The sequence below is a fragment of the Halichoerus grypus genome, chromosome 8 (genome assembly GCF_964656455.1).
Source record: "Halichoerus grypus chromosome 8, mHalGry1.hap1.1, whole genome shotgun sequence".
NCBI classification, from domain to species: Eukaryota; Metazoa; Chordata; class Mammalia; order Carnivora; family Phocidae; genus Halichoerus; species Halichoerus grypus.
In genome coordinates this window covers 10,205,582-10,225,374 of record NC_135719.1, presented here as the reverse complement: position 1 = coordinate 10,225,374, position 19,793 = coordinate 10,205,582, and the positions used below count along the sequence as shown (strand labels likewise).

The window sequence follows — 19,793 nt, the reverse complement described above, 5'->3', positions numbered from 1 at the left end:
AGGTAGGAGACAGGAGAAGCAGAGTCAACATTTTAACCATTAAAGCTGATCTCAGATCCAAGGTGGAAAGGTGTCGTAATATTTACTCTTTCCTCCTGTCTACCTGTTACTCCAGAAAACAATGGAAAGAGGGCCTGAAGCTGTCCTGGGACCCAAGTGTCTCCCCAAAGCCGAGAAAACACTCCCTGTGGTCATCATTACCCTGCTTCGGTTTTTGGAGATGCCTGGTAGGGAGTGTGTAGCACTTGACAGCACTCAGAACACTGCAGATCAACTTGAAGCATGAGTTCTTGCAAACTGATGCTCACCGGGCCTCGGTCAGTCCACCTCCAGGGACGAGAGCTCATAGCTCACTGTCCTTCCAGGCTAGATAGTTCTGGTGTATGAAACCTTCCTTTTCTGTGTCGTCAAGACTTCAGTCTATTGCTGACCCTTGCCAAAGCAGTTTTCCTGGGTTCCCCACCCCCATCCCCACCCCACCCCCATTCATGTTCCAAGCAGGTCTCAGAAAAGAATTCACTTGGAGCACTGAAGGGAGACATACTTGACATCCACTGCATGCCCTGATTCCCATGCCAATGACATCTGTTTTCAAAGGTCCTGAACCGAGACACATAGCATAGATTTCTCATGGGACCTGACCATGATAACAAATATGGATCATGTTTTACAGCTAAAAGAAACAAAGAATTTATGCGTTGGAGAACTGTGGTTACTCTTCCCCATCCCTCCCTCAATCACTCATGTTGTCCACTGTGTTTTATTCTTGCCCATAAAGAGAATGCCAGAAGCCCCTGAACCCTTCTCCTGTTGTTTCTGGGGGTGCAGCAGCGTCTAATGCCGGTACCCACGATGGTGAGCTTGTTTCACAAGTGATCTGTGTAAGAGAGAAAAGTAACTACTCCACCTACACAAAGAAAAGTGCCCGGACTAAATGAACTGTACAACACGAGTTTACGAAGTGCATCCTCCTGACAGCAAGTTAAATGGCTATAAGATATTGTGGTTGCATTTCATTCAATCAGACCTAATTTCCTGGGACCCCAAACACCAACTCCTCCCAAAATATGGCTAAAAGGCTGGCAAATATTTGCAGGTACCATTTCTGCAAATTAAACCTAGATATAGTTATGTACAAAGTTAGTTTACAGAATACCTATCGCATTAAGTTTCTTTGAATAGATCAAAACAGGAATAAATAGCATCCTTAAATTTACCACCTAATCGTCATGGAAAACTTAGGACACTTGGTTGAGGAGGGAGCAGATTTCTATAGATATTGATCAGATATTTGGTTTTCTATATTAGAGTATCTTCAATGCTATTGTGCCAATTTTCAAATGGAACATAGGCTCGGTGATACTCTTAAATGCAAAAATATAAGTATCTTGTATTTCAAGCCCAATATTTATATGATGACTCTAACTTCCTGGCAAGTCAGTGTGTTAGGTCATTGGGCTCTGAGAAACTTTATGGAGGAGGATCTTAAATGTTTCTCACCCTCAGATTCATTTTGAAATGCAAATAAGTCCTTGCACCTCACTAGGGGGAATACACAGTCCTTGCTCAGAGCGTGCACCCACTGGAAGGTGTGATCCTTCTGCCCCTGCTTTGGGCTGGGGAGACCCGAAGCCAAGAACACCACTCTGGGATTCTAAAGGTGATTCAGGACACCCCCAAATCAGTCACCTGAGTTACAAACATATTGACAGCTGAAATGGGTCCTAAACTAGGAGTCACAAAATCAACTTCTCCTCCCGTGTCCTCTGGACAGTGACAGGAAGCATGGGTGCATTTAAGGTTCTTGGATAAGGTTCTTCCAACATCTTCTTTCCCCAGAGGTTGTTCACATCAGGACCTGTTCTCGGGTCTCTGGCAGCCGAAGAGCAATCAGGCCACCCCCAACGAGAGACGCAGCGGCCAGAAGAATGGGAACCACTTTGGTTATCCCAACAAAAGAAGCAAAGATGGTGTTTCCCAGGATGGCGCCAAATTTGCATAATCCATTAAGGATGCCAAAGGCTGTCGCCCTGTAAAAGAAGAAGAAAGTCAATCATTCTAAAAGATGAACCAGACCTCCTTGGGATGAGCAGGACTGGGTCCTTTCTTTCCCCTGTTGTGAGGGAAGGTATAGTGAAGGTGTGGGAGGGAACTTTTGTTCCTAAATATAAAAGTCAAACATTCTCATTTTAATCAAATTTGGAAATACAGAATAACATAAAGATGCAAAAGTATATAACCCCACCACTGAAAGGCAATCACCACTATTACCAGTCTGGAGTGTTTCCTTCACACTTGTTTCTTTCTCTTTTCAAATGTTATCTCTTTTTGAAATTGTCACAGATAGGACATGCATATTGTGAAACACTGAAAAAACAGAGAGAATGAAGCAGAAAGTGTCACTGTTCCTCCTCAATAACACCCTGACCCTCTTGTGGCAGACACTGTTGGGTGTCCCTAACTAGCATTTCTCCAAATGTAGACTACATTTCCCAGACTCCCTTGCTGAGGAGTCTGGCCATGTGACTATGCTTTTAGCCAATGAGATATAAGTGCAAATCGCAGCTCCTGAGAAATTTCCTTGAGAGATGTCATGAGTGGTACTTTTTGCTCTCTTCTCTTCCGTTTTTCTTCCTTCCATCCCACTTCCAAAAATGTAGATGGTCTCATCTTGGCCCATGGCTGAGCTCATGGAAGGGTGAACAACAAGATAAAAAGAGCCTGCAGTCCCTGGTGTGGACTTCTACAGGAGAGAAAAAGGAAATGCCTACCTTCTTAAGGCTGCAGTTATTTGAGATTTCTGTCACCCATGGCAAAACCTAATCCTAATTATTATCCCTCAATCACACTTCTGAGGGGCAACTATTATTTTTTTTTAAGTTCATTTATTTTTCTTAGTAATCTCTACATCCAATGTGGGGCTCAAACTCACTACCCCAGTGATCAAGAGTCACATATTCTACTGACTAAGCCAGCCAGGTGTCCCCTTAATGATAATAGCTACAATCATCTGTCCTTTCTTGACTCCATCTGTGTACAGAGTCTATATTCCCAACACCAGCTCTCTTCAACTGAAGCAAAATATTTCTTTTTCATATCACAGGTTTACTAAGAATGTGTCTACATTTTTGTACATTAATTTTTTTACATTTTTAATCACTTTATATATAACTAGCCCCCAATCCCAATCTTTTTGTTTTCAAAATTTGCTTGGATATTTTCACATGTGTATTTTTCCAAATGAAATTTCCAAAGTTGTCCCAACTTTCCAGAGGAGGGGGGGAAAAAAATCTCGTTGAATTCTGAATGGACTCTTTGAAGTTAGAAGGAAACAAAAGAAGATTTGAAATTTGTGTAAGAATAAATCTTCTTAGAATTTCATAAGGTATATCTTGACATATATGTAAGTCTTCTGTTTTATCTCTCAGTAAAGCTTTATGGTTGTCTTCACATAAGTGTTTCATCTTTCTTATTATCCCTTATATTCTTATATTCCTAGATATTTTATGATTTCTGCTATTATTAAATGGAATTCAACTTTACTTTAAAATTTTTGGATACATTTTTAAATCCCATATGTTATTAAGTTAGTTTTATTATTGACCACCTTATCAAATTAGTTTTCTGTTTTGAGCAGTCTCTTTAGTTAATTATTGTCTTGGGTTTCCTAGATGTAAAACCATATACCATTGAAATAATGATAATTTTTCCTCCTCTTATTTTTTGTAAAACTTAGAAGCTCTTTGGTTCAGGGGAGAGGGGCTCCAAATATGGGATGCTGTGCTTTGCCATAGCTAGCCATATTCTAATACCTCTGTCACCAATTTGGGTAATATCATTAAGATTTTTTTGCAGAATTTCATTTACCTGCCTTCCACATCACTTCGCACTCCTTTTTGACCATAGGGCCACTTACCTGCCATCCTTAAAATTCACAATTCCCTCTCCATAAGGAGAGATAACTGCTACATAATGGCTTTGACCCCATGCCTTTCAACCAGGCTTCTTCCCACATGGCTTGCACAAAAATAAAAGTAAGCACTGGGCATTCCTATCACATTCTCTGCTAATGCCCTGGACCATCAGGACTCACCCCCACCTTTATCTGCCCTTGCCTCTCCTCCACCCTTGGTTTATCTAGTTCTTCACCTTTTCCCCCCTCTCTCCCATTGGAGGCCTGTTTTCACCTCTCTCTGGAGTGCATGATATCTATGGTATCACCCTCATTTCTCTCTCCCGAACATGGTTTGCACTTATCCTTTGTATCTGACCCCTCACCCCACTCCATCAGGCTTTAGCCTGCTCACCTCCGTGCCTATACCAGCCCCCATACAGGAGAAACTCAAAAACCAAAGAGATGCTCCCTTGGTCCGTGAAACACCAGAAGACCAAGATGGCTGTGGGGGAGGATGTTGGAATGGGTAGACTTCCGGCCAAAGAAGTCCGAACAAGTCCCAGAGAGAAGCCCACGGAAGAACTGACCTCTGGTTGGTGGGATACAGCTCCACCGTGATCACATCCAGAGCATTCCAGGCTGCAATGCTGGTCCCACAGAACAAGCACTGCCAGCCAATCATCGCAGACTCGCTGTTGCCAAAAAACAGGAAGAAGCAGCAGACCGCCGAGATTAGCATGGAGCCACCTACAGGGGGAGGTCAAGGGCAGAAAAAAAAAAAAAACCATGAAGCCCCTGTCTTAGACAAGACTGTCACCCACAGGTCTTTCCCCTCTCCTATCGTCACAGGTGTGCCTGAAGTAACAGGTCACCTCAAGTCACAGGTCCATCTCTACACAGAGAAAGCATAGCTTGAACCCCCCACATGGTACTCCAGCCACAGGATTAGAGCCTTTTGCGTGGGTCATGTCACCAGAATTAGCCTCCCAGAAGGATTTTGAAATCCTCACTCTGTGGTGCTGCCCAGCCCAGACTTATTGGGGAGGAGGCCAAGGGGACATTCCTTGAGAATCTGTTATATCCCAGACATTGTTCTGGGTGCCTGAGATACATCAGTATAAAAAATCCTCTTGGAGCTTATGTGCTACTGAGAACAGAACTGTAAATGGGCTGCAGAAGAAAACCTGAAGGGCCTTGCTCTTTATTCTCCATCTATCCTATCTCCACCGCAGACATCTGATCTGCCCTTCTCAGCCCTGCCTGTTTCCTGAGAAGCCAGCCCCCAGGGACTGCATGCCTGCCGCTCCCTTACCAGCTGGGAGCAGATAGGGGTTGGAGTATTTCTTCCCAATTCCCGTCCTATCTATAAAGCCCTTTTTTGGTCATGGCTGCATCCCCCCCAGGACTATAGTTCTTTCCGGGAGCCTCCACCTCCATGGTTCCTGCTCTCCCTGGGCTCGGTGAGAGCTCTTCTCCCTGCAATCGTCGAGGCAGTACCTGCTGCCAGTTTTGCTAGCATGTGGGAGCCTCATCTGCCTTAGTTGTTCCCATAACCCTGTCCCCAAATAGCCAGTGAGGTAGGTACTATTTTTTTTTTTTTGGCCAACATTTTATGGGTAGGGAAAGTGAGCCAGCACAGAGAGGTTAAGAGACTTGCTCAAGGTCACACAGGGGGGGAAAGGTGTGACTTGAACTCAGGCCTCTCCATCACGAGGGAAATGAGAATTAACCGAGTGGAAGTACAGTGGGCCACAGGGATCTATAGTAGGATTACCCCCCAAAGCCACATCCCATCCCTAAAGTCTCTTCACTAGAACTCTCTGGGGTTGGATTCTTTTTCCCACCAACACAGCCTGGCAGAGAATAAGTGCCGCATAAATTATCGCTTATTGAATGAATAAATGAGGACTAACAGCTTCATCAGGAAAACTACTCTGTTGTTAACAAGACACTACTTCTACCCAGGAAAGAGCGCGGCAGAGTAAGCAGGACAAATTCTGTGCCCCAGCAGATTCAAGAGGGAATTTTTCTGAGGAAATAGCTCTTTCTGTTCATGGAAAGACTATTTCAAAACAGGTCACCCACATCCCACCGAGCTATTTATTGAGCATCTAGTATGTGCTGAGCATCACTGAGAATATCACAGGTGACCCGCCTCGCGCCAGACCTTCTACTAAAGATCGAAGAAAGAACTGCCTGAGCTCTTAACAGTGCAGCTCAGAACCAAAATACAGACATTAATAAAAGAGTAGGATACAAAGAATGAGAGATATTCATTCCAGCTGTCCAGTTTGGGGAACATGACAGGAATCAGTTCTGATCTGGAATGCACGCATGATGCCAAGAAGGACTGCAGTGGCCACAAAGCAGATGTCCGCTCTCCGGCTGCCCTGCCTCCTTCCCACACCCAGCCTTCCCTCTGCCTCCGTGGGGGAGCATGTGGTTGCTCCACGCAGCGGGCCACACCCCTGCACACCACCCCACCCCTCATAGACCCTGCCTTCCCAAGGATGTCCTGGGCTACCCCCAGGGCTCAACCACAGCATTCGCCGTTCAACTGGGGCTGGAAAGGCCAGGGGCAGAATGGCAGAAATGTCACCTGTCTACTCTCACACACCTTATCTCATTGGAGCAAACGGAGGTATTACTTTCACAGTTGTGAAACAGAAGCTCTGAGAAGGAAAGGAAGGTGTGTAGACTCATAAAGTAAATGTTGGCGGAGATGGCCACCTGACTCCCAGCTGCTGGTCTTGCACAGGGTGTAAGCTACCTTCTGCCGAAAAGCTCGGGAGTTAAGGAGTTAGTCAACGCTGTCCTTCCCTCAGGGGCTTCAGGTCTAACCATCTGCCATGCCTACACATGACTCCATCCTCACTACAAACAGCATTCATGCTACTTTTACAATAATAATATTCAATGAGCCCCACACCGGCAAAAGCTTCCCCTGCCAAGCTCTGACCAATGTGCTCTTCTCTGACAAAATGACTATGTGATTTATTTTGTTTCCCTTTGAGCTTCGCTGGGAGGGAGTTGGTATTAATTTTCCTGATCAACTACATCCCTAGAACAGACCTTTCATGTCATGTGTATCAATGTGTTGTTCTCATCCCCACCCTGGCCTTACAATATATACATTCTGATATGTTTTCCCTGCCCCTGGGTGTATATGTTTTGTTTCTTATTTTCCATGCACAGCATGTGTTTCTGCAGCAAACTGCTGAGGATCCTGGTGCAGTGAAGCAAGGCATGCGTGAAAACTTCTACCATTTCAAGAACCTACAGGGCACCAAGCACTATAAGATGCTCTGGCTACATCATGCTCAAGCCTCACAAAACCCTACCAGCTAGTTATAGGTACAGATATGGAAACTGAAGCCTGGAGAAGTAAAGGAACATGTCCAAAGTCAAACAGCCTTGAGGTGATAGGACTCGGACATGAGTCTGTCCACCTCCAAAGCCTAAGTGTGATCACTATGAAATTATAATAAGTAATGCAATCTATTTTAAACCCATCAGACGAACCAATGTTCATTGAAGAGCATTTTGTATTTTTTTCTGACAAAAATCTTACAAAGCAGGTAGAATGGGCATGTTTAATATTCTTACTGAAGTGCTAATAGCATAAGTGACTACCACAGAATCGCTCAGTCGGGAAATGAAGATGAGTCCCTGACCTGGACCATAGGTCTCAAACTATGTCTGTGGAGTCCTGAAGTTTTGGAGACATGCCTGCCTCCTGGGCTCCACACCAGCAGATCCCGTCTTACCTGTTTGGTTTCCAGTGCAAGATTTCTTTAAGAAAAAGAAAAAAATCCTCTTCTTTAATACACTTTGAAAGCCACGATCCCTACCTACTGGAGGAGATGCGGCATCCCTAGCTACTCACCAATCATCTTGAGCCTTCCAACTCTATCCATGAGCAGGGCAGAAATGATGTTCCCGGGCAGGACGGACAGACTGCCGAGGAAGCTGACGAGGTAAATCAGGAAGTCATTATCCTGCTCAAAGTCCATGTGGCAGCCCTCCTTCTGCTCCAGAAAGGAAGTGTTGATAAACCGGCAGTTGATGAATTTATGCTCATAGAGGTCTGGGGAGAGAAGGACACCTTGGGTTCATTACAGTGAGCAGGGGCTGGGGAGAGATGGGGCGGAGGCAGGGATGGAGTCATGCCCCTTCCCTGGGCAGGATGCTCCAAGCCTCCGGCAATCAGATAATCTCAAAGTCAAGGTGACGTGTGGTCAGGTGTGGATGAAGAGAAAAAACTAACAATGTAATGACTGCTTCAACTTCCCATAAGCAAAGGGAAATGAAACGAACACTCCTGGAGAGGCATGTCTGAATACATCATCTCTCAAGTAGGAAATGGTCCTGTTTCTATCAATGAGATGACACCAGGGTCCACACCAAGGCCGGGCCACTCCTCTGAGGCTACCCAGCTTATAGGAAGCAGAAGACAAGAGAATTGCGTCTGGATTGAGGTGACCACTCCAAAGCCCATGCAGAAACCTGAACATTCTTCAAAATAAAAACCATTTGCAGGGCGCCTGGATGGCTCAGTCGGTTGAGTGTCCGACTCTTGATTTCAGCTGAGGTCATGATCTTGGGATCCTGGGATCGAGCCCCACATCAGGCTCTGTGCTCAGGGATTGTCTGCTTGGGATTCTCTCTCCTTCCCCCCACTTGTGCTCCCCCTTTATCTCTCTCTAAAATAAATAAATAAAATCTTTAAAAAATAAAAATTAAATTAAATTAAAAATAAAATTAAAAACCATTTGCTCAGTATTTTCCAGGGTGGGGAGCTGGGGAGACGAATGTGGAAAGCACAGAGGATTTTTAGGGCAGTGAAAATACTCTATATGGCATGATAATGGTGGATATATGCCATTACACACTTGTCCAAGCCCAAAGAGAATATCCAACACCGAGAGTGAACCCTCCTGTAAACTCTGGACTTGGGATGATTCTGAGGTGTCAGTGTAGGTTCATCAATGGTAACAAATACACCACTCTAGTGGGGGGATATTGATAATAGGGGAGACAGGGGCAGGGGGCAGGAGTTCTATGGAAATCTCTGCACCTTCTTTCTAATTTCATTGTAAACCTAAAACATCTCCAAAAAAATCAAGTCTTAAAAAAATATAAACCATTTGCTTTGGACCTCGTTCCCAAGTCTTCCGACACCTTCTAACACCAACTGTTTGTGCAGAAAGAGTGCCTAAGCAAGCTCTCAGAAAATCTGGGTTTCGGGAACTGGCTCTGCAGTTGACCCTCTTTAACCTTCCTGAAACTCCTCCTACAAAATTAGAAAAGTACACCTAATTCTCTCCATCACTTCCCAGCACTGACATTTCATGAGTACAGGTGTTTGCAGAAATCCCCACGTGACAGTATGCAAACAAAGAGGCAACTTAAAACTTGAAAGAAGAAACTAAAAGATGCATCAGGTTTTAATGACAAACAGGCAATGTATAAGCCTTTTTAAGTTCAGGCTAAAAAAAAAATTATGAAGGTACATCTCATAATGGATCACTTAGAGACGGAGGGATATTTGGAGGCCAGATATTGAACATTTTGGGGCTGACCTCATGGAAGAAGAAAATACTCTTGCATCAACCACGGTGCTGAGGCCCAGAAGAAAGCACTAATATTGGCACAAAGCATGTTTTCAGTGGGAAGATCACAGACTTTAGAACAAAACAACTCAGTAATGAATCCAAGCTCCCTAAGCTTGCTAGCTGTGGCCTTGGACAAGTGCTTAAGCCTGGGTTTCCTGAGCTATAAACTGGGAGTAAATGTACATTTCTCACTGGAGACAATGTAGGTGAAGCCCCTGGTAAAGCTCAGGTAGTTTCCTTACGTCTCAATTCCCCTTGGTATGTTATTAACGTATGATGAGAGTAGTAAAAGTAAGGAGGAGGGATAGAGTGGTGGGATTTTGTGACTATTTTTTAATCATGGAAGTCCAAAATGGTGCAATTTTAAAATATGCTTCTCATCTCACTTTATGCACAAGGCTTGAAAAGATACAATTTTCCCTTTTCCTTTATTATTGTGAGAACAGGAACCTTGAAGTTTGCAAGATTCAGATTACGTGAGGTCTTCGAGAAAGCACTCCACACATAAAATGCGGCCTTCCTGAAATACTGGCTTTTCATCTGTGTCATAGTGTGTTCCTACCGAAGACCTGCAGCATACAAGCATCAGTCTCCTTGAGACCAGAGCACTCACCCAGAAATTTCGTTTCCACTTCACATGTGATAAAACATGCAGACAAATTAAATGCATTGGTAAAGACGGTGCAACTAATCCGTGCCATACCTGGGGCTAGAACCCATTTCTCCAACCTGACTCTCAGAAACCATGTCTGTGTATACCTTCCTACTCCTAAAGCTTATGACTGAGCACTTTGCTTCTTAAATAAGACCAGTCCACCCTTGATACCATGCACCTACACCACCCATGTTCTCACCTGTGTTGTAGAAGATGGTCGATTCAATGGTGCAATTTTTGAAATAGGTATCAGTAGATGTAACGTCTTCAAAATAGCACTCGTCAAAGAATGTGTCCTCAAAAAGTACATGTTTAAAATACATCTTTGTGAACCTATGGGAAAGACATTAGTCCCCGAGTGATTCAACCAGGAAGAAAGAAGACTTGAGACCAAAATGGAAAGCACAGAAAGGCAGAAAAAGGAGAACTTCAAACCAAAGGGTGCTGAAACATTATTTTCCAAGGTTAGTTCCCTATTCTTTAGCTGGTGTTTATAAAGGAGGGAGGACAGCAGGAGTGTGGAAGCTGGTATCTGGCCCAGGTAGATACGGGGGTACTATGCAGCAGCCCGATGATTCTTAAATGCAGTCATGGACCTTCTGCATCAGACTCACTGAGATATGGAGTAGCGTGAAATGAAGGTACTGATCACGTGGCACTTTATGAGGAGCTTTAAAAACATGCAGGTCCAGGGCACCTGGGTGGCTCAGTCCATTAAGTGTCTGCCTTTGGCTCAGGTCATGATCTTGGGGTCCTGGGATCGAGCCCCACATCAGGCTCCCTCTCCTTCTGCCCCTCCGACCCCACCCCCTGCTCCTGCCCTCTCTCTCTCAAATAAATAAAATCTTTAAAAAAATGGCAGGTCCCTCAGCTGGTCTTAGTAGGTTTGGAAGCAATAGATTTGTGAGGGACTGAGAATCTTCATTTTAAAAATTTCCCCAACAAAGATTTAGAGCAATAGGCACTTTCATTCACACAGTTGGTAAAATATAATTGGTGTAGCCTGTTTGGGGAGCAATCCTGCAAAATTTTAAGTGCGCAATTGCATTGACCTAGAAATACCACCTCTAAGAATTGACCCTATCTATACTTGCTCATGCATTCAAAGAGATACATTCACTGATGCTCGATGCAACATTTCTTATGGTAAGGATTGATTATTAGACGGATGATGGGTAGGTAGGTAGACAGACAGACAGACAGATACCACGCAGTGGAATACCATGTGGCTGTTACAGTTTTTAGGTAGATCCATATGCCTTAATATGGATCAATCTTCAAGGTATATTGTTAACTGAAAAAAAATCAAATGCAAGCTGTGACCATTCATGTAAGAAATTATATGCCTCCAAATGCATAGAATATGCCCCAAGAGTTACACAAGAAACTGGTAGATGTGTGGCCCTGGGGAGGTGCATTGGGATGAGCTTAATTTTTCCCTTATACCAAGCATACATATTATTTCTTCACTGAAAAATAAAACAAGGGTGGAAGCACCTAGGTGACTAGGAGGTGCAGCCACATTTGGGAACCACTGCTGTACTCCAACTCCTACATGAACTTAATAGGAAAAAAAATATTACATTCAAAACCATATACTGACATACATTAACATCATCCTCTGCTGGACCTTTACCAAGCTTGGTCAAACTTTTAAGCTAGAAGCCTTGGATCTGGTTGTTTTTTGTTTTTTGTTTTTTATGTTATGTTAGTCACCATACAATACATCATTAGTTTCTGATGTAGTGATCCACGATTCATTGTTTTCGTATAACACCCAGTGCTCCATGCAGTACATGCCCTCCTTAATACCCATCACCGGGATAACCCATCCCCCCAAACCCCTCCCCTCTAAAACCCTCAGTTTGTTTCTCGGAGTCCATAGTCTTCCATGGTTCTTCTCCCCCTCCGATTTCCCCCCCTTCATTTTTCCCTTCCTTCTCCTAATGTCCTCCATGTTATTCCTTACGTTCCACAAATAAGTGAAACCATATGATAATTGACTTTCTCTGCTTGACTTATTTCACTTAGCATAATCTCCTTCAGTCCCATCCATATTGATGAGAAAGTTGGGTATTCATCCTTTCTGATGGCTGAGTAATATTCCATTGTATATATGGACCACATCTTCTTTATCCATTTGTCTGTTGAAGGGCTGGATCTGTTTTCATTTATGAAGAATTACAACTCATTCATTTGTCTATTCATTTATTTATATACTCAGTCTTCAGCAAAATTTAGGTACATGGTATTAGGTGCTATGCATACAGAGAGGAAAGACAGGGTCCTTGCTCTCAAGTCTAATTGGGGGGAAAAAAACAAGCAAACACACAATAATACATGGAAGTCACCATGATAGAGGTGGCACAGGCTGCTGAGGGTCATTGTTTCTTTCAAGGCCACCACATAATTCAGTCCATGACCACATATGATGACCAGTTCTCCTTTCCCTTCATGCTATATTATATTCTGCTAACAACCCTACTCTAGAGTCACCTGTCATGAGCTTCTGCAAAAAGACCTCCCCCCACCCCCACCCTGAGTAAGAAGGCCTACGCAAGTGTTTCTCCAAAGAGAAGTCCCCAGAACACTTGCATCAGAATAAAACCAAAGGTTGTTATGAAAGATGCAGTTTCCTATATTCCTAGACCTCTTGAACCAGAATCACTCAGGCAGATGCCAGATTATTTTTAAAATGTGAGAGCCATTGGTCTAGAGAAGCCAAATTATTTTATAGAATTTTTTACAGGGTCAAATTTGCTACAGACTTTTCAACAGGGGCCTCCAAAGGCTATCACTGAACTCCAGATTTCCATGGAAATTGGTAAGCCTTGTGTTACAGGAAGATGCCTTTGATTTCAAAATTAATGTAATTTGTATGCTGGATATGTTTACTCAGGAAAGCTATTCCTGGAGACTGTCTCAGGTCTTTGCCTTTCTTAATATATCTTTCTCTTTAATATAGTAATAGGCTGCTGATGTGACCCTCAGATATATTTTAATGTTCTGCCAAGGGTGGGTGAGGGAGCAGAGCCATAAATCATAATGGGCCTGACGTAAGCAGACCTTAAAAACTATCTCCAAGTGAGTTATAAAAAGCCAAAGTTATAAAGAAGGAGATAAAAGGAGAAAGGACCAAGGCATATTTTATGAGCCTTTATATAAATCATCCCCTATCTCTAATTTATATACTGAACTGACTTGAGATTCTTCATTCATGAGAGTTCAAAGGCTGAAAGAAAAGTTAGCATAAGTATCTTATGGAACTTGTCCTGTAAGAAAACATGAGCCATTGGCAATCCAGAATCTATGGCAGGATTATTAATACAAACACTTTATCTCAGTTACCCTCAGGCCCAATGGCTAGTCCACCAAATGGTCTAAACTATGCCAAAAATTTTATCTGCTTTGTCACTGTATTTTACCTGATGGCATCCTCAAGAAGCTCTGTCTAATTATTCTTCTAATAAACAAGAAAATTGATCATTAAAATTTAGTGTGATAATTATCAAGATAGGGGTATATTCTAGGATCACTTCAAAGGGGACACTTATGATCCGATTGGGAAAAGCATGAGATGACGTATCCTGAAGGACAAGTAAAAGCTATCCAAGTGAAGACATGGAGTAAGTGCAGTCCAGGCAGAGGGAACAGCATGTGCAAAGACATGGAGGCATATTACATACACCCTTTAACTGCCTTTTTTGAAAAGTAGAGAGTTCTCTCCCAGATAAATTAAATCACTTTTTGGGGAGAAAATAAACAAAGGGTACAGTTCTCCAAAGGTTCCATACACGTATCCTACTATCATATACCTTCCAGCTATAGTAAAATGAAACAGAATGGTTTGGAAAAGAACTGGAATTCTAGTCTCTCACATATTACCTCCTGTCAGATCCTAACCTGAGGTAAAGCAGAGCATAAAGAAGAGGATCATTTGCTTCAGAAAACATATGTGTGGATCTATTTTCTTTAAAGAGAGGAAGAAGGTGGAAATCTTGCCTAAATGCTCCACGTAACTTGTTAAATTCTCTAATGTCGTCATCAGGCCTGTCCCCCACCTCTGATACCACTCTCCAAAAACTGATGAGTGGAGTCCAACTTTCAGAGCTTAATCACCAAGAGATCTCAGGCAAGTCTTTTCTCCTCTCCAGGCAGGCATATAAAAATCTTTAAAGTAGGGGTATTGAGGAGGTGGTTTTTTCTAGCTTTATATGGTTCTATAAATGAGGAGTGTCTTAACTGTGTGTTGCCTGAAAAGAAATAAAAGAGTGGACCTAGGATATGGCCATCTTTCTTCTCCAAATGATGAAAACATTATTTCATGGAAAATAAGAAGTATTCATGGAAATAATGGGGCCAATGTCAGTCAAATAGACTCTCTAAAAACATATGTTCTTGAGCCTCAGTGAATCTGCCAGTAAACCCAACTTCCTTTCTTCCTTTTCTTTTACACTCAAGGCTACCCAAGTGCTGAAGTCGCAAGATTGTATCCTGTCCCTTTTACAAAGATCCTAGCACATGTACAGCCTTTGGGAATAAAATCTTAAGCAGAATTATAAAAATAGAATATAGGGAAAAAAGAGAAATAATAAAGATAAAAGCAATTATTAATTTGCAAGAGGAAAAGAACAACTTCATATACAAATATTGTTGTAAACATCCTAAATAAAACATTACTTTAAACATGCTAAAATCTGAAAAGAACACAAAATTCCTTCAACTGGTAAATCGATAAAAATGTATTAGTACATTCATACCATGGAATAGTACTCTGCCATAAAATAAACTCTTAAATGTGCAAAAACATGGATAAATCTAAGTGCATAATGCTAAGTGAAAAAAATAGGATTAAAAGGCTTCATATTATAGGATTCCATTTATGTGGCAGAGAGAAGAGCATTGTTTGCCAGGGACTGGAGATGGAGTAAGGATTGACTACAAAGTGGCATGAGGAAATCTGGGGAGTAATAGTATCTGGATTCGTGGTGGTTACATGACTATATGCACTTGGCAAACTCACAGAACTATACTATAAAAAGGGTGAATTTTACTATATATAAATTATAAGTTATACACCAATAAAAAGGAAGTCCCAACAAATTTCTAAAGTAATAATATCTACCCCCAAAAAAACCCAAAACAAGTTCAAATACTGACTAGATTGACTCAACACTCCCACACCCTATAAGTGCTTAGCAAAAGAGATGTACCCATTCCTACAAAGGTCTCTACTGTCCTACATATCTGACTTTCAACCAAAAATTACAAGACACACAAAGAAGCAAGAGTAAAACAATATTATGTCAAACAAAATAATATTAAAAAACCAGAAGTAGATATGACATCATTGCTGGAACTATTATGTAATTTAATATAACTATCATTGGCATATTAAAGCCTTAATGGCAAAAGTGGATAACATGCATTCATGGTGGAGAATTCCAGCACACAGATGCAAACTATTAGAAACAGTCAAATAGAAATACTAGAAATTTCTTAAAGCAGTAAAACAGATTAAGAATACCTTTGATGGACTCATCAGTAGACTCATCATGTTTAAGGAAGGAATTACTTAGCTTGTATATAATTCAAGAGAAGTTACTGAAACTACAACATAAAGGGGAAACTCCAGAAAAGACTTTGGGAAGCTATCAAACAAACTTAAGTGTGACTGGAATTTAAGAAAAGAGAAAGAAAACTTGTCATAAGACATATTTGAAGGGGTGCCTGGGTAGCTCAGTTGGTTAAGCGGCCAACCCTTGATTTTGATCTTTGATTTTTGAACTCAGCATCATGAGGTCAAGCCCTGCATCAGGCTCTGTGCTCAGTCGGAAGTCAGCTTGAGATTCGCTCTCTCCCTCTCCCTCTTCCCTTTCCCCTGCTCACATATGCACTCTCTCTCTCTCTCTTAAATGAATAAATAAATCTTTTTTAAAAAATACATATTTGAAGAGATAATGGCCCAAAATTTTCTAAATTAATGAAGCAGGTCAAACCACAACTCCAAGAAACTCACAGAACCTCAAGCAGAGTAAATACAGAATAAGAAGAGGAGGAGAAGGAAGAGGAAGAAGGTACATCTAAGTACATTATATTCAAATAACTGAATACCAACTATAAATGGAAAATTTGGAAGGGAACAAGAGGGAAAAGTCACACTACATTGAGAAAACCAAATTTAAGAATTTAGCAGACTTCTCATAAGAAATTATGAAAGCCAAAGACACTTGGGTGAAATCTTCACATTTCTGAAAGAAAAAACTGTCAACCCAGAATTCTATACCCAGCAAACATATCCTACAAAAAAAATTAAGAAGAAATACTTCTAAGACAAGCATTGAGAAAATTTATTCCCACCATAATTACACTATAAGAAATAGTAAAGTTCCTCAAGCATAAGGAATACAATATCAACTTACATTTGAAACTTGGATCTTCATAGAGAAATGAAAACCTCTAGAAATGGTTAAATTACAGGTATATCTAAAGACATTTTTTCTTTTTTAAATCACTCTAAAAGAGAATTGAGTGTCTGAAGCAAAAATAGTAGCAATATATTGTGTTCTTATAGCATACATAAAAGTAAAATGCATGACAATAGCATAAAACATGAGAGAAAATGAGTGTTCTACTGTAAAACTCTCACATTACACGTGAAGTTAATATATTATTTGAAAATAGACTGATTTATTAAAGATGTATATTGTAAGCTCAAGGCAACCACTACATTTTTTAAAAGATGAGTAAATAATAAGCCAATAATGAAGGTAAAATGGAATAATGAAAATAATCTAAATTAGAGCAGAAAAAAAAAATTTTTTTAAAGAATAGAGCAGAAGATACAGAAAATAGCTAGCAAGATGATAGAAAAGGTGGATCCCAATTATATGCTCTCTACAAGAAACCTACTTAACTCTAAAAACATAATAAATTAAAGAAAAAAAATGGAAATAGTAAACACCAATCAAAAGAATACTAGAGATTCAGTATTTATCTGATAACATAAGATAAAGTAAATTTAGTAAACAAGGAATATTATCAGGGAATAAGGGGTGACTTGCATAATGATAAAGGCATCAATTCACCAATAAGACACAACAAATATAAATGTGTATGCACCTAACAACAGAGCTTTAAAAATGGAAGTCCTATATCATACAGACTGCATTATCTGTCCATAACATAAATATATATAAATGATCAATAATTAAAAGCATTTTGCAGGGCACCTGGGCGGTGCAGTCAGTTAAGCATCTGACTCTTGGTTTAGGCTCAGGTTGTTGTCTCAGGGTCATGAGATTGACCCCCACGTTGGGCTCTGCGCTCAGCTGAGCATGGAGCCTACTTGAGATTCTCAATCCCTCTCCCTCTGATCCTCCCACTTGAGCTCTCTCTCAAATAAGTAAATCTTTTTTAAAAATAGCATTTTGACACTTAAAATGCACTTCTAAATAATTTGTGAGATGAAGAGTAAATATTACCAGAAAATATAAAATATATATTGGTAAGCAGAGAAAGTTGTTTGAAGGAGCTAAAGCAAAATTGGAGGGAAATGTACTTAATTAAATTCATTCACTTTTTTAAAAAAAAATCAAGAAACACAGTAAGGAAACTAAAGAGACATAAAAAAGTAAATCCTAAGAAAGAAACATTAAAGAAAGGAATATTATTACTTAAATATAAAATATGCAAAACTCCAGTAAGACTGATTATAAAATAAGACCAAAAGCACAAATGAGCAGTATTAGCAATAAAAAGGGATGATTTATTATTGCAAATCTAATAAAAACTTCATAAAACAATGTTATGAAGAACTTTATGACAATATATTTAAAGCTTAAAAGAAATAATTTTCCAAAAGAAAAATGAGCATACTCGAATATATTAATGCCATTTAAAAATAAATTGGTAATCAAAATCTGCTGCCTCAATTAATGGCAAGCTGATATAGTTATAGCAACTAGCTTTACCAAACCTTCAAGGAATCAACAACCCCTACCTTACACAGTTTGTTTTAGCAAAAAAGGGGGGGGGGCTATAAACTTGATACCAAAGTTGAATGAGAACAGTATAAGGAAAATATACACCAATTTCACTTACTCCTACATAGTACACTAGCAAATCAAATTTGTAAATGTATTGCCTTGAAAAAAAAAAAATAACAATGAATTAGTAAGATATATCTCAGGAATCACATATGGTTGAAAACCAGAAAAACTTATTTCAATATGTCACATTAGTAGGTCCAAGGAGAAAACCACATAGTTATCGTAATAGACGCAGAAAAACATTTGACAGACTCAATATACTATCATGATAAAAAAAAATCTCAGTATACTCAAAAGAGAAGAGAATTTCCTTAACTTTCTAAAGACTATGATTCAAAAACACACAGAAGATGTTATATTTAAGAGGGAGACACCAAAAGCACCCACAGATGTCAAGATACCCATTGGCACTATTCCTATCCATCACCAAACTGGAAGTCCCAATAAATGCAGCACAATGAGAACACAATTATAGGGATAAGAAAGGAGGAGATAAGACTGTCATTAATATTTGTCAGTGTGTCTGCCACATACAAGAGCCAAGCATATCTACCAAGAAGCTATCAAAATGAATAAAGAGTTGGGCCAATGTTTTAGATCCCAAAAAATCATGTATAAAGGAAAAAGGAGGAGGAGGAAGAAAAGAGGAGAGAAGCAAGAGAGAAGAGGGAGGAGGAGGAAAATGAGGAGGAGGAGAAAGAGGAGAGTGTAAAAGTCCCACTCACAACAGCACCAGGAGCAATAAAGCATCAGCAAATAAGCTTCACAAAATACATAAACATCGATTTTTTTTTTAAGGAGACTCCACACCCAGCGTGCAGCCCAGTGGCAGGACTTGAACTCACGAGCCTGAGAAGGAAACCTGAGCTGAAATCAAGAGTCGGACACTTAACCAACTGAGCCACCCAGATGCCCCCATACACAAACTTTATAGAGGACGTTATAAACCATTATGGAAGGACATCAAAGAATGAGTAAGTCAACAGAGAGAAATACAATATGCAATGACTGGGAGACCCTATACTCTAAAGATGTCCCCCAATGAATCTAGACATTCTATATCATTCCAATCAAAATCCCAACCAGCTGTTTTTAATGGGATTTTAGAACTTGATCCTAAAATTCATCTGAAAAAGCACAGGGGCAAAACCAGCCAAGAAAAATGTTAAGAACGAGGTGGAAGACACTAATCCTCCTGGAAACACAACAAAACAATAAAGTTAATGGCAATGAAGTCAGTATGGTAAAGGGAGAGACAAATAAAACCATGGAACCAGAGAGCCCAGAAACACAGTGATACATAAGAGGAACTCTGACTTACCCTAGAAGTATGACTATATACCAACAGGGAAAAGATGGGCAATTTTACAAATGCAGAAACAATTGGCTATTCACATGGGGGGAACATCAAAGTATTCCTCTCTCATAGACAGAGATCATATTCAGGGAAATTAAGGCCTTGAATGTGAAAAGAAGCTTTAAAAAAGAGAAACAAACTGAAAATGACTTTTCTCACTTCAAACATGAAAGATTTCTTAAATAAGAGCCAAAAGGCACACACCTTAAAGGGAAAGGTG

At 40.6% G+C, this 19,793-nt stretch overlaps 1 protein-coding gene across 3 annotated transcripts in view; it reads right to left on the bottom strand.

The window, feature by feature from the left end:
* Nucleotides 1-937: 937 nt before the first annotated feature.
* Nucleotides 938-19,793, bottom strand: part of SV2B (synaptic vesicle glycoprotein 2B) — a 177,729-nt gene continuing 158,873 nt past the window's right edge. For all 3 annotated transcript variants that reach the window (XM_078078921.1, XM_036096135.2, XM_036096136.2), the window contains exons 10-13: nucleotides 10,365-10,498; nucleotides 7,782-7,982; nucleotides 4,483-4,642; nucleotides 938-2,030 (exon numbers count right to left, since the gene is read on the bottom strand). In XM_078078921.1, coding sequence (XP_077935047.1) covers nucleotides 1,847-2,030; nucleotides 4,483-4,642; nucleotides 7,782-7,982; nucleotides 10,365-10,498 — 679 coding nt within the window. In that variant the 3' untranslated portion in view covers nucleotides 938-1,846. The remainder of the gene's footprint in view (nucleotides 2,031-4,482; nucleotides 4,643-7,781; nucleotides 7,983-10,364; nucleotides 10,499-19,793) is intronic.